Here is a 14,539-nt window from a genome sequence, read left to right as displayed (position 1 = left end):
ACAAATAAGTTTGACATCAAACTTTCACGCAAACAACAAAAGATGATGAAACAATGTAAAACAAGTTGATTAAATAAATCATAACTAAATAGTTATATATAAGACTACATGATACACATGAAATTAGAAAGAATATTTAACATTACAGAGTGGGGACATTTTTAAGTGTTGTTTCAATACTCTTTTAAATTGTGTAAAAGTCTTAACCGATTTAACATGATTAGGGAGGGAATTCCAAAAATGTATACCATTATAATAAAATGTGTTGCCAATTTGACCTTTTCTCATAGGTACAACAAAGTTAAACAGCCTATTTCTTGTTTCATGCCCGTGAATATTAAATGACCGTGTAAAGTTTTTTGAGATGTAATGATATTCGTTTGAATAGAAAATTTTATGAACATGGTGAAGTATAAGTTGTTGCGACCTCAAGTCTATGCGAAGAAGGCCAGCTTTTTCGATTTCATTCTTCCCAACATGTGTTCTTGGGTGTAAGCAAGTAATAAATCTAACAATCTTGCATACGTTTCATACATTTTATTAGAATAAAACATCCTCCAGATCATAATTGGGGAAAAGTGGGACATCTGATTTTTGTCACTTAGTTGTCTAATGACATTTAAGTACAAAGACGATTTAAAATCTTCACGGCACCTGTTCAAGATCTTTCTTTCCCGTTTGGTTTCACTGTATCTGACATAGCACCAAGCGTGTTATTAACCCGTGTGTGTTGTAATCGGATGCCTGGGGAGCGTTTCATGAAAGGACTTGTCGGACGTTTTATCCGACAAGTCCCATTTATCCGACAGTTACTATGGTAACATTGCCTCTCAGCCAATCAGAATTTAGGAAAAATGTCAGATCTGACAACTTGTCGGATGAAAATGTTGATGAAACACTCCCCTGGTGACGCGACATTTTGCCCCTGCGGCATTTGTTCCGGTCTCAATATCTTAGAAGGAGTTAGAGATAGGATTGCAATAAAGTTTTATTGGTTCAGAATAATGTGTCAAGATGTGGATAGGGTATAGAGTTTTGTAGGTGGGTTTGGCTACACTAAAAAAAAACCTGATTTTACAGGGGGGAGATTTTGCAGAAAGCAATAACAGAATCATACTGTAAATTCATAAAACAGGACAGGTCTGTTTAAAAAAGGGGAAAACTGTGTTTTCTTTAAGGAAATTTGTAAGGTTCCATACACCAAATACCAATTTCCTGTAAGATTTGGACGCGGGCCGTGCGTACACTCGTTAAGGGAATAAAAAAAAGCACCGATTTTTTTTTAAAAAAAAGAGGTTTTGAAAGACTGGTCGAAGGTAAATCGGGGTTAAACGTATACATTTTATATAGGGGTCTTTCCAAAGCTTTTTTTCAGGGCTCATATTCTGGCGACTAACTTGTTTAGTGGCCAAAATGTGTAAATAAAGCCCGCGAAACTTGGTAAGGGAGTTATTTCGCACACAGAGAAAAAAATCTCGTTTAGGGGTGTTTGGAAATAATAATATGATCACGCATGAGTACATAAATACATTTGACTGGAGTTTATTGAATTGAATTTATTTACGCTCTGTAGGTTCATATTGCAGCTCAGGTGGGTGTTCATATAGCTGTTCGTAAGTTAAGAGCGACTCTAAGAACGACTGGTGGTCCTTTCTTGTGGTAAATAGTATATTCATTGGCGATGGTTTGGCACATAATTATGAAAGGTTCACCAGTCGTTCTTAAAGTCGCTCTTAACTTACGAACAGCTTTATGAAACGGCCCCCAGATTAGTCGCATATTCATGTATGACGTTATCGCGAGCCCAGTCAGATACAACTGAGAAGAGCAAAGTCCAAAACATTATAGGCCTACAATATGGGCCTTGGTGTATATGCATATTAATAGAAGGAACGCCTATCCATACAGTGTCACTTGCATGGGGTTCACGATACTGTGTCGGTATAGAATGAATATTTTCAGCAAACACAGCCTTGCATAGAAAACCTTAAGATTATATCAAGCCTATACTCCTTGTGACAACATAAAGTAAAAGGATGCCGCTTGTGGTTTTCATAACGGGGTGCTCGTCTGGCATCGGGCTGGCTTCAGCTGTAACACTCGCTAAAGATCCATCCAAACGGTTTCTAGTTTATGCTACAATACTAAAGGCCTTTGAAGAAGAAACACGATTTCAAGAAGCCGTTGATGGAAAGCAGATTCTGGATCAGACGTTGTTTCCGGTCCAGATGGATATCACCAACGATGAGTCAGTAAGGGATGCAGTTGCCACGGTGATGAAGCAACAAGGGCGGATAGATATTCTTGGTAAAAATAAGATTTTTGCGGTTTAAAGGTGCACGTTCCCGGGATTCAAGAGTGCGCTGCTGGACTATCATGACTTGAATTCGCCGCCATCTTCATAACGAATCATCGACGTAATATGCATGCAGCTGTCAATCATCAGCCAGTCGAACAGCATATGTACACATGCAACGTGCATATACTTTCTGCTGCTTTTCGTTGGCCCAAACATCTGTTGAGGTCACTTTACACACATCAATAGGGCCCGAGGAGCAAACCTACAAAGCCCGGGGGCCACTTAATGTACATTGACGAGTGGATACCATGCGTGACCAAAAAAACACGTAAAAAGGATGTCCTTTTCACGATAGGGCACGTTACGTACGTAACGTGATAAGGGTGTCAAAAACACAAAAATAATGAAAAAAGGGTGTCTATTTCGCTAGGAAAATTACGTATTTAGGGTCGAATTTGCGGGAATGATAAAACAAAATTAAAATGTTTTATAAAGGATGTCCATTTTGCCCCAACACTTCGTCTTTAGAGTCCGATTTGCGCGAGGTGTAGAAGGTGGGGTCGTACTAAACCAAATAAGGTAAAGCCGTAGACCGAAGGACCCGTATCAATAAAACATTCCTGTACTTGTTTAGGGGTTCATTTCAGGGAATATTTGCCAAGAGTATCGTTTTGTTTCCAATTCTTGTTAAGGGTAGGGTTTCACAAGCCAATACTTGTTAAGGGGTGCATTTTCAGAGTATGGAAATTACGTGTTTAGGGTGCTTTTCGAGACCCCATGGTCGCGCATGGTATCCACTCGTTAATGGAAGTGGCCCCCGGGCTACAAAGGCCTCCGTACAGCAGCCGAAGCGTAAGCGAAAGGAGAATTGCATTCGGAATAATACTTTATACGTAAGCGTAGTATATTAAACTTTGGACTCCGGCCAGCTAGCGCCATCTGCAGCGCGTACGTATTAGTGCCCTCTTGAATCCCAGGAACGTGCGACTTTAAATACTACATATACATGTACCAATTCTAATGTTATATTACCAGTGAGTCCATTTATAACGGATTTAGATGAACAGCTGTTTTCTATGAATCCTGAAACACACCAATTACCGAGGCCCAATGGCGTACCTTAAAACCTCGATGGGGGGGGAGGGAGGGGACAAACATTTCCTGACAATAAAAAAATTAAAAAGGAAAGAAACGGAAAAGTCAAACGTCATCGCCATTTCCAGAAGCAAAAACAAAACCACGATTTTTCTTTACACAAGCCAGAAAAGGGTTATCAAATTTGTGTTGGGGCGCTCTGTCCCCCCCCCCATTTAATTATGTATGATGAGACATAGTGGCTTGGTATAACCAAGGGTGAAGAGTGACCAGTAAATGGAGACTACTTTTTTCTCCATACTCAGATTAAATGTAGCTGGACTCGAATCATTGTACTCAGTAATTCATGTTTACAATTTTTTCGAATAAGATATTAGTGTGAGTTCGTCGTGGTCTAGTGGTTCTGACGCCCGCCTTTCAAACAGAGGGTCGCGGGTTCGAATCCCAGCCATGGCGTGTTTTCCTCCAGCAAAAAAAAATCACCCTAACTGTGCTCCATTCGACCCAGGTGAAGTGAAGTGGGTACCTGGCCGGATTGATTCCTTGAATGCGCCGAGTGCCGTTGAAAAAAAAATGGTAGCCTGAGCTAAAGCCGGGGTAATAATAACGGCGCTTGGTATCCTCAGGCAAAAAGCGCTTTATAAATCCAGCTAGTTATTACTATGGTTATGGTTCTTATTATCATTATTATCATCATTTCTAACGATTGATATTGCGCTTTATAAATCCAGCTAGTTATTACTATGGTTATGGTTCTTATTATCATTATTATCATCATTTCTAACAATTGATATTGTGTGGCACTGACGCAATCAGTCTTGATGGACCCGGGGTTTGTTGCACAAAAATTTGCAATCGATCAAACACAACTCTGAAAAATATTATTCGTACCTCGAGTTTCAGCCGATCAAAAGCGACCATTCGGGACTTGCCACTGATTATTGGACTTTCGTTAGAACTCAACTTTATCCGTAGCGGGCCCCTAGAGTGATCATGTCAATTTTTCTTTAATAATTTCCACGTAAGCCTTTTTTTTCAAAGGGGGACTGTGAGACCCACAAATGTAATAATCGCCCACAAATGTAATAACGCCCACAAATGTAATAACACTTTACCCACAAATGTAATAACGCCCACAAATGTAATAACACTTTACCCACAAATGTAATAATTTTTGATCACCCACAAATGTAATAACACTTTACCCACAAATGTAATAACGCCCACAAATGTAATAACACTTTACCCACAAATGTAATAATGCACTTTACCCACAAATGTAATAATGACTTTACCTACAAATGTAATAAATTTGAAGTGATTTTTGGCGAATTCGTTCTAAACTAATATCCTATATAGTAATGCGTTCATATAGCACAAAAGTTCAAAGTCTTTTTTCCAGACCCGGTTAATGAAATATTACAGTACAAGTCCAAGTCTTTTTCCAGACCCGGTTGTTTCAAAATTATAATATACGTCCAAAGTCTTTTTTCCAGACCCGGTTTATTCAAAAATTATAATGCAAGTCCAAAGTCTTTTTTTTCAGACCCGGTCGTTTCAAAAGTTATGATATACGTCGGTGAGGGGTAAAGACAACACTCTAAGCCCAAGCATTTTAAGTGGGTTTTAATTTTGAAGATTGGTCTCAGCTGTCATTTTTTTCAATATTTCTTTATCTTTTAAAAAACCGGGTCCAGACGAAAGACTAAGCATAATACTCGTGTTATTCCACAAGAATAAGAATATGAGTCTTTTGTTTTTAGGATTATTTAAATCATTTTTAAATCACCGGGTCTGGAATAAAGACAACGCTCTAAACATGTGCTTTTCTACATGCATGGTCTTAAAGGGGAAGTTCACCCTGAAGAAAACTTTGTTGTAAAAATAGCAGAAAAAATAGTAAAAATTATTGGTGAAGGTTTGAGGAAAATCCGTAAAAGAATAAGAAAGTTATTGGAGTTCAAAGTTTTGGATTTGTGACGTCATAAACGAGCAGCTGCTTCATGTGTTATGTAATATAAAATGCATGAATTTCAAATTTTTTATGGTTCCTGATGACTTAATTATCTTTTCTATTCATGATCGGGTGTGAAATGATTTGTCTATTGATATACAATAGGTACAGTGAAAACCATTTTCAATTTTCTGAGAAAATGACATTTCATTGATTTTTTACCATTCGCTATGTAGGAATGCTGCTCGCATATGACGTCACAAATCAAATAATTGAAATTCTAATAACTTTTTAATTATTTGATGAATTTTTCTCAAACCTTTGTCAATATTTTTTATTATTTTTTCTGCTATTTTTACAATAAACTTTTTGTCAGGGTGAACTTCCCCTTTAATTTGGAGGATTGTTGGTTCTTAGATTCGTTGTTGGGGGTTGATTTTTATTGATTTTTTATTCCTGAAATAATTGTGTCTGGAGGAACCAAGTCTGGAGAAAGGATGTCTGCTTTACCCACGCGTTATTACAATGTTTTGTAGGGGTAGTAGTATTATTTAGAAAAAGACATATTTTTACTGGGTGAAACTTTGGAAATTTGGTCTTAGATTCGAAGTTTTTCAGTTACTTTTTTTAATAGCCGGGTCTGGACGAAAGAGTACGTTTTAAAACTCGTGTTATTCCACGAGAATAAGAATAAAAGGTATTATGTTAGAAGATTTTTTTTCGTAACTGTTTTAGGTCTGGAATAAAGACAACACTCTAAACCTCTTTTAAAACAGGTTCTTAGGTTGAAGGTTTGTTTGGTTTTATACTTTGATTTTTTTTAATTCTTACTATGAGGGTTTTTTTTTTTAAGAAAAAAAATGGTCGGGCTGAAAGACTACGCTATATCCAGCATTAATAAGATTACATGGGGGTCTTTATACTGTTTTTGAACTGTTATTCATAATGTTTAAATAACAGGTAACCAGGTCTGGAGAAAAGACTACGCTTGATTCTCAATTTACTCTTAGTGCATATATTCACAATATACACCGTATAAGTTGAAACAACAACAAAGACATTAATTCCACCAGTTTTAATTAACTGGGTCTGGAGAAAAGACTAAGCTCGATTCCCATTTTTTCCACAGGAATATCATTATCGTATATTAGTTTGGACTTATATTATAAATTTTGAAATAACTGGGTCAGGAAAAAGACTTTGGACTTATTAAAATTCTTGAAACAACCGGGTCTGGAAAAAAGACTTTGGATTTATATTATAATTTTTGAAACAACCGGGTCTGGAAAAAAGACTTTGGACTTGTACTTTGATGTTTTATTAACCCGGTCTGAAAAAAAGACTTTGCACTTTTGTGCTATATGAACGCATTACTATAGGATTTTAGTTTAGAACGGATTCGCCAAAAATCCCTTCAAATTTATTACATTTGTGGGTAAAGTCATTATTACATTTGTGGGCGATCAAAAATTATTACATTTGTGGGTAGTGTTATTACATTTGTGGGCGTTATTACATTTGTGGGTAAAGTGTTATTACATTTGTGGGCGTTATTACATTTGTGGGCGTTATTACATTTGTGGGTGCAACAGCGCATCCGAACTGATAAGAAATATATCTAACTAAATAGAGTAAAAATTACCGAGAAATACTCACATTATCATCATCACTAGTCAATGCACGATCATGAAGACATGCATAGAATTGTTTTACCGAAATAATGCAAAGTTTTGAAATATCATAACTTTGTTATTCTTTGTTCGTTTTTTCAGTGTTTTGTTTTTAATTTATCTGTTCAAATCATAATATTTTCTACCCCTTTATTTTTTCTTTCTCTTTGTTCGTAAGTGAACAACGCAGGTGTTGCGATGGTAAACGTTTCAGAGACGGCTTCAGTTGAACAAGCCAAGAAATTATTCGACATCAATTTCTTCGGTAACTTCCGTGTCACAAAGGAAATACTTCCGGGGATGAAGAAACAGAGGTCCGGTCGCATTATCAACATTTCAAGTAACAATGGAATATTTTGTAAGTTAGGAATTCTCTAATATAATTCTTCCTCACTTAACTCTCTCCACCAGAAGGAGCTGAGCGAAATAGCAAATTTCATTCCACAGTAAACGAGTAGATTTTTTATAAAATGATCAACGTTAAAATTTCATTAGAAAAATGATTCAAAGAAATACACATCCACTTCTCATAAAGCATCACACTTAAACAATTGCTTTTCTTTACTTATGACTTCCAAGTCTCTGTTAAAGGGGGTGCTCCCGGCTGAAAACAATATGAATTGAACAGATAAAAACAAAACACTCAATATTTCATCAAAATCAAACAAGGAACAACAAAGTTTTGACATTTGAAAGATGTGCATTATTTCGATGAAACAGTTCCGAACTATTTCATCGAACACATGCGTAGTATTGCTTCTGTTCATGACTATTTCATGAGGAAACTGATGATGTCATATATCCATGATTTTGCGTAATAACACGAGACAATGGAAAGTGGGGATGTGACATCATCAGCCAACCTAATGAATATTCATGACGACGTCCATAACCGTTTTCACCAAACAATGTTCAACTTTAAAATTCAATAACTTCAGTATTTATGAACAGATTTTGATGAAATTTTAAGCGTTTTGCTAGGTTGATTTGACTCTCCTTAGATAATTTATAATTATTTACCCGGCGTATCCCTTTAAAATCGCACAGGCAATGACACATAACTCTAAGACTGTGGGTGTGAGCCTTGACCTGTGCGCATCGGCCAAAATGCACAAGAAAATATATAATGTTTTATCTTTCCTATCGTTCCTAATTCTTACATAAAGGTAACCCTTACTTGGGATTATATGCAGCAACTAAGCAAGCTATTGAAGCTTTCAGTCAGGAGACAGCTATTATCGGTCGCTTCTTCGACATATGGTAGGTTTAAGAAGAAATCTTAATAATAGTCTAGTAATGAACAATAATAATTAGTATTCCCAGTATTCTAGTTTCACGGATTAGTGTGTAACTCATTTTTAAGTACTGATCAATCCTTTTTATAGTGTGAGCTAGCACCCCAGTTATGAGAAATATGGTACCAAGAATACTTTGAAGCTGATGATTAGGCCTACAATGCAGAACCAACGGAACGGGGAAGGTTGTTGGTCTGGGGCTTAAGACCCCCCCCCCCCAAAAAAAAAAAAAAAAAAAAAAAAAAAAACACACACACACACCCACACAATTACTTCAGTAACCATAATTGTACAGAACGTAAAAATCAATATCAAATTGTTATGAATGATCTCCATATGCCCATCCCCCCTTGGCACTTTTTACGTGCCGCAGCCCCTGTCATCTGTCTTTTAAGTCATTATAATTTGGAAACGTGACTGTGGGAGGGTAAACAATAAAAGCAATATAGAAATACATCTTATTGACCTTAATGGTGTGGTTTGATTGTGCTTTTTTTGCAATTATTTCTTTTAATCTTTCCAATCTTTCCGATTACGCATTTTTAGGATAATTCAGTTTAATGTTTCCAATCCTCTTTATTATTATTATTATTACTTTCATTGTCCACAACTTGATGTTCTGTTGGTATATTAAACAGCAACCAGACTTCTTCCAGAAATCTAGGGTTATTGTTCTATATTCTATCAAATGGGTCCTCTTCTCATTTATCATTATTATTATTACTATTATCATACAAAGGGTTAGTGTTATTGAGCCTGGTCCCGTCGACACCCCTATCCGACAGACGATAATATCCAGTGGGATGGGGGGTGTGGAACATATCGCACAGACTCCAGACATCGATGACCTCGATAAACACCTAGCCAGGTACTTCGAAGTCGAGAGCGAGTACCACGGTCATCCGATGCAACAGCCTGAGGAAATCGCTGAGATCGTCATCGAAGCGGCCACCGCAGAGAAACCCCATTTTAGATACCAATCATCAAAGGTAATTTACTTCAATCCATCCTTCCTCCATTCATTCTTTTCTTTCAATCTTTCTTTTATGATTTTTCTCTCTTTCATTCTTTGTTTCTTCGATTCTTTCTTTCATTCTTTCTGTCAACTTTTTTTGCATTTCTTCGATTATTTCTTTCTTTTCTTTGTTCTTTTTTTGTTTCTTTTTCCTCTCTCTTTCCGTCCTTCTTTTTTCATTCATTCTTTCTTTCCTTTTTTTACGATGTGTCTTTATAATCTTTCTTTGCGGGCATGAACTGCCTTTACGCGTCTTTGTATAATAGCCAAAAAAAATACCATTATATTGATCGACGTGATTGAGCATATCATTTTCGAATTAAGATCTAATTCAAATCAAAATGTATTGTAGTGGCTCAGTGGATAAGTCGGTAAATATTTATTGCCCATTCGTCCCATGCCAACTCCTCCACTCATCACACTGTCTACCGTCATTTAGTCTAGTGCCATTCCGTCCATCAACATTTCGTATAACAATCATTTGGTCCAATAACCTTTTGGTCCAATCAATACTTCGTCTGATCACGAGTTTGTCTATTACCATTTCGTCTAATAACCAGTCGGTCTAATTTTTATTTTGCACAATTAACACTTAAGTTTAGTTAGACCAAATAGTATATTGATTAAATGGTTATTGGACCAACTGGCATTAGACTAAATGAAAGTAGACCATGCGGTGAGCGGACGAACTGATGGTAGACCAAAATGATGATAGTAGACGAGTTTGCAATTGGACGAATAGGCATTAGATGAAATGGAAATAAACCGATAAGTCTTCGGATTCTGAAGAACCACAAGGTCCGAGGTTCGATGCCACCTTGGAACTTGCATCCTTTAAACCCCATTCCACAGAGAGCAAGACCTCTAAAATACCGATGTGAGACCATGAATCTTGCTTGATCTTTAAAGGGTCTTTCAACGAACTTTCAAAGATCTCCGAGGTCTTTCACGATTTCTGATGGATCTTTCAAAACAGTCTTTCAGCGGTCTAACAGGAAAAGTGTCTTTTGAAGGTCTTTCAGCAGTCTTTCAATGAACTTTCAAAGTTCTTATTAGTCTTACCATGATCTTTCTGCAGTCTCTCAAGATTTTTTTTCGAAGATCACTGTAAGACTCAATATGAGAGATCATTGAAAGATCGTTCAAAGATCATTGAAAGACCAGGCAAAGACCATAGAAAGAATTCTGAAAGATCACTAATTGAAAGATTTCTATATCCATCAGTCTTTCAGAGTTCTTTGAGAGGTCTTTCTGAGCCATTCCACAGAGGTGACAATTTTTTTAGTGATCTAAAACCTTGCCAATTTTTGGTCTCCCCTCTGTGGAATAGGGGACATATCAAGGCGTTTATCTGTAACATCGAGCATCGGATCAGGGTTGTTTGCTAACATGAACCGCTGTTATCGTTAGAAACATAAATGTGCCTTGTATGGCTTGCATATTTTGCTGATTTATCATCAAATCTAATTTTCTTTTCTTTTTTGAAAGTTTTTATTGGGTTTTCATGATTTCGTGTGACAAATCAGAGATTTGTTACACGAAATAAAACAAGAAAAAAATAAACACAAAATAAAAAATTATGCAACATACACATTAGTTTACATTGGAAACAGTGCAGGATGTCAGCAAATAATTAACAAGTGATTAACAATTAGTTAACGCAGTCATTTTTGTTATTTCAACATAACCCCTTTAGTAAAGGCAAGAATGTAATAACACAGGGATAAAAATCTTAATTTTCTTTCTTTTTTCATAGGCCGTGGAAGATACTGCGAAAGAGATATTCATTGATGTAACAGGAGATTCTTATATCGATTCCAGAGCAAGTAAATTGAAGTCTTGCACCGATAAAATCTGCACAAGTCCACCCCAACAAAAAGTCGATATGAATAAAAAGATAAATATCCAACAATCATAACACAGAAATTTCATCAAAATTTGATGTAAAATAAGAAATTTACGACATTTTAAAGTTTCGCTTTTTTTACAAAACATTTATATGCACATCCTGGTTTGCATGCAAATGAGGAGACTGATGACGCCATCCACTCACTATTTCTTTTGTATTTCATTATGTGAAATATGAAATTTACATTTACGAAATTAACATTTTATGGTTCAATCAAGTTGGTCCATATTGTCAAATCTAATCTGAAAAATATTAAATATTGTCTAATTCAAACAATAAAAAACAAAAGAAATGGTGAGTGAGGGATGCCATCGATCGCCTAATTTGCATGTCACTGAGTTGTACATAATTACTGTTTTGTGAAATAAGCGAAACTTTAAAATGTCATAACTTTCTTATTTTACTTCCGATTTTGATGAAACTTTCGGTGTTGCTAGTTTGATTTTTCTCCATTTATTCAAATCAACATTTCTGGAGTGGACTTGACCTTTAACTAGAAACATGATGCATGTATACCAGCACTTAGTCATCAACTACTTATATTTGGCCAGGTTCATATCTGCCCATAATGCACCATTCTGAGCAGTGTATAGTCTTTTAATACATGCACACTTGAATAATGATACACCAATTCAATACTTTCATATCTTGATAATAATGCCATGTAAACAATAAATATACTTTTTCCTCACAAACCACTGTAGTAACTCCATATAAATCAAATTTATAAGCTAATTTACTTTTTGTTTAGATATCTCAAAAGATATACTAGAGTTTTATAATACACACAATGACAGTGATGGTCAGCTCGCTCCCCCTTTAATTCATTTTATTGAATTTCTGTGTATTACGTGTTTGGTTTGGGGTTTGTGCATTTATTCTTGACAATGGGACTACCGAGCGAGTTAAATAACTTCACTTAAAAAGTTCGATATGAAAGTCTAAAATTTTACGGGACTTACGAGTTTTCTATATCGTACTTATTTTTAACAGTCATTTGAATTAGTTTCTTTCAAATAACTATAGAGTCTTTACTCCATATTTACATATCAAAAACAAAAGTAACAAATTCGTTTTAAAAGTTCGAAATTTCAACTACTTGCGAGTTTTCTTTATACTCTAAATCAAAACTTGAATACGTGCAAGCTTTGGTATATGCGCGTATATCGTAAATCATTACCAAACAGGGAATGTTTGTACGCTTCAAAATATGTGAAACATGCGATTTACAAAGGTGAATGGATTAATATCATGTAAATACCAATACTGATAGAATATGTTAAAATATCGGATAGAAACTATTAATGCCCCGTCTCATTGTAATTTCAATCATTTGCTATAATTACTTTGAGCATTTATCAAGTTCATGGGAATATTTCCCCCATATACGTTGATAATACTTCTTAATTTGAAAAAAAATCAACTGAGGTAAATATATTTTTCATTGTTAACAAATTTATTATTGTGGTATGTATTGTAATATTTGACTTTGATGTTGTTATGTTTATCATTGTTATGTACGAAATGAAACGAAAATAAAAAAAAATCAAATCAATTGCACCACTCCTGTAGTTTGTTTACGATTAAAAAAAATGCATTTGCCAATAACTTTTTATTTCCGGACTGCCGTCCTCTGTTAACAAGAAATACTGACTCTGTGCAAAGGGTTTCTCTGAAAAAAATGAAGAAATTGTGTCATTTTCTATATAAAGATAATTGCTTTCGAAACTCAGAGGCGGACCTTGACCCGAAGGAGACAAATGATTGGAGGGGCATTGAATTCTCTGTGAACAATGCTGTACCCCTCCAATGCTTAATTTATTGTCTCCTCCGGGTCACGTCCGCCAAAAACCTATAGACCTATATTTCGAGTATTTCATTTATCAACTTCAACTTCATTTGGGAAATATTGTGGATAATGTTAAAAAAAATCAGGCTTCATCCGACGAATAGTGAATACAATGAATAGTTTATTTATTCTTAACCATTTTTATATTCAATCTGCAGATCAGTCATCGAATATGGAATGTATCTAGCTTCCTCACCAACAAAATCACATGTCTTTGCGGTCCATTCAAAGACGCTTCACACGATTTTGTTTTTCTTATAAACAGGCAAATGCACTTTCCTACTCTGCAAGATTATTACAAAACTTGATCTTTCTCCGCCCTACAACCGGCATATAATTTGTTTGTTGTTTCATCACGTTTCTTCCGATATAATGTACCTGCCTATACCCCTTGCCAATTAAGTCCAAGACTTCGCAAAACGTCCATAAACCCTATATCTGCGCGATACGGGGTCCTGGTTACAAAGAGTTACGATTGATCCAATCAATCGTAACTCTTTGTAAGACAAGGCCCTGGAATCACATCTATATAGTCTCCCTCACATTGAGAATGCAACCTGATTTTCATCCGTCTAACATAATGCACAATGACAACTGTAAACAAAGAGAAGTGCAGTGAATTTTCAAGAAAACAATGAATGCATGAATACGCATCTATTTTGAACAAACATGCGTAGGGGAAGGCGGGGTAAGTTGAGCATAGGGGCAAGTTGAGCCACCACCCCCAGGCCAATAATGAATGAGTCAGACATTGTGGTGGTGTCATGTATTGATGACCCATTACATAACCCTTTACACAACCATACTGTTTTCGACTTTGAAACAAAGAGTAATTTTTTAGACGGAAAAATACAAATTTCAGCAAAAAAAGTAAAAAGGGGTGTAAAATAGTGGGGTGCTGTTTCCCTACACAAGTCTTTAAATATGATAAAAAATAACAACAATATTGTTAGACCAGGTATGGATCTTCATTCTTTTCATAGTCTTTAAAATGATGGATGCATAAGAAATGAGTGGATGTGAAAATATCGCATTAAGTTCGGACTGGGGTACTGTGAGCCAGCCAACATGGGGCAAGTTGAGCCAATGGTAATTCTTATGGTAATAAGAGTGAAAAAAAATGAAAAGTCTTTGATATGCACGCAGAAAAGTGTAAATTCACATAAAAGTTCTTTTACTTTTAGCGGATGTTAGTATTTATAGAGAATTAGCAAGTGAAAAGACTTGAAATAAAAAAAATTAAAATGCTGCTTCTTCCCGCATACATTTTGTACATAGTTTTTGTGGCCCAACTTACCCCAATGGGGCAAGTTGAGCCATTTGACATCGTTTTTTTCAAAGGTCACAATGATTTTCAGTGTTGGGGTAGAAAGTTTTATATAGGTGAAAAATGTTTCCCGAGAATCAAATTTAAAGGCAATGTATTTATTTCTACAATATTATTAGTCATATC

The 14,539-nt window shown here is 35.7% G+C and overlaps 1 protein-coding gene across 1 annotated transcript; it reads left to right on the top strand.

Annotated features, from left to right (window-relative positions):
* The first annotated feature begins 1,826 nt into the window (after nucleotides 1-1,826).
* Nucleotides 1,827-11,260, top strand: LOC121406473 (retinol dehydrogenase 8-like). Its single transcript, XM_041597484.1, has 5 exons — nucleotides 1,827-2,307; nucleotides 7,197-7,376; nucleotides 8,185-8,278; nucleotides 9,053-9,302; nucleotides 11,085-11,260. The coding sequence occupies exons 1-5, from the start codon at nucleotides 2,037-2,039 to the stop codon at nucleotides 11,244-11,246; spliced, it is 957 nt and encodes a 318-aa protein (XP_041453418.1). The 5' UTR covers nucleotides 1,827-2,036; the 3' UTR covers nucleotides 11,247-11,260.
* The last annotated feature ends 3,279 nt before the right edge of the window (nucleotides 11,261-14,539 follow it).

This window comes from Lytechinus variegatus, chromosome 1, assembly GCF_018143015.1.
Source record: "Lytechinus variegatus isolate NC3 chromosome 1, Lvar_3.0, whole genome shotgun sequence".
In the NCBI taxonomy this organism is placed as follows: domain Eukaryota; kingdom Metazoa; phylum Echinodermata; class Echinoidea; order Temnopleuroida; family Toxopneustidae; genus Lytechinus; species Lytechinus variegatus.
The sequence above is the reverse complement of the archived record's forward strand: the minus strand, read 5'-3'. Positions and strand labels throughout refer to the sequence as shown.

What these genes read in the sequence shown, in the direction of transcription:
- LOC121406473 (XM_041597484.1), top strand. Translation starts at nt 2,037, where the DNA reads ATGCCGCTTGTGGTTTTCATAACGGGGTGCTCGTCTGGCATCGGGCTG. An exon ending in AAGTAACAATGGAATATTTT is followed by an intron (nt 7,377 to 8,184) that starts GTAAGTTAGGAA and finishes TCTTACATAAAG; the next exon opens with GTAACCCTTACTTGGGATTA. An exon ending in TTAGATACCAATCATCAAAG is followed by an intron (nt 9,303 to 11,084) that starts GTAATTTACTTC and finishes CTTTTTTCATAG; the next exon opens with GCCGTGGAAGATACTGCGAA.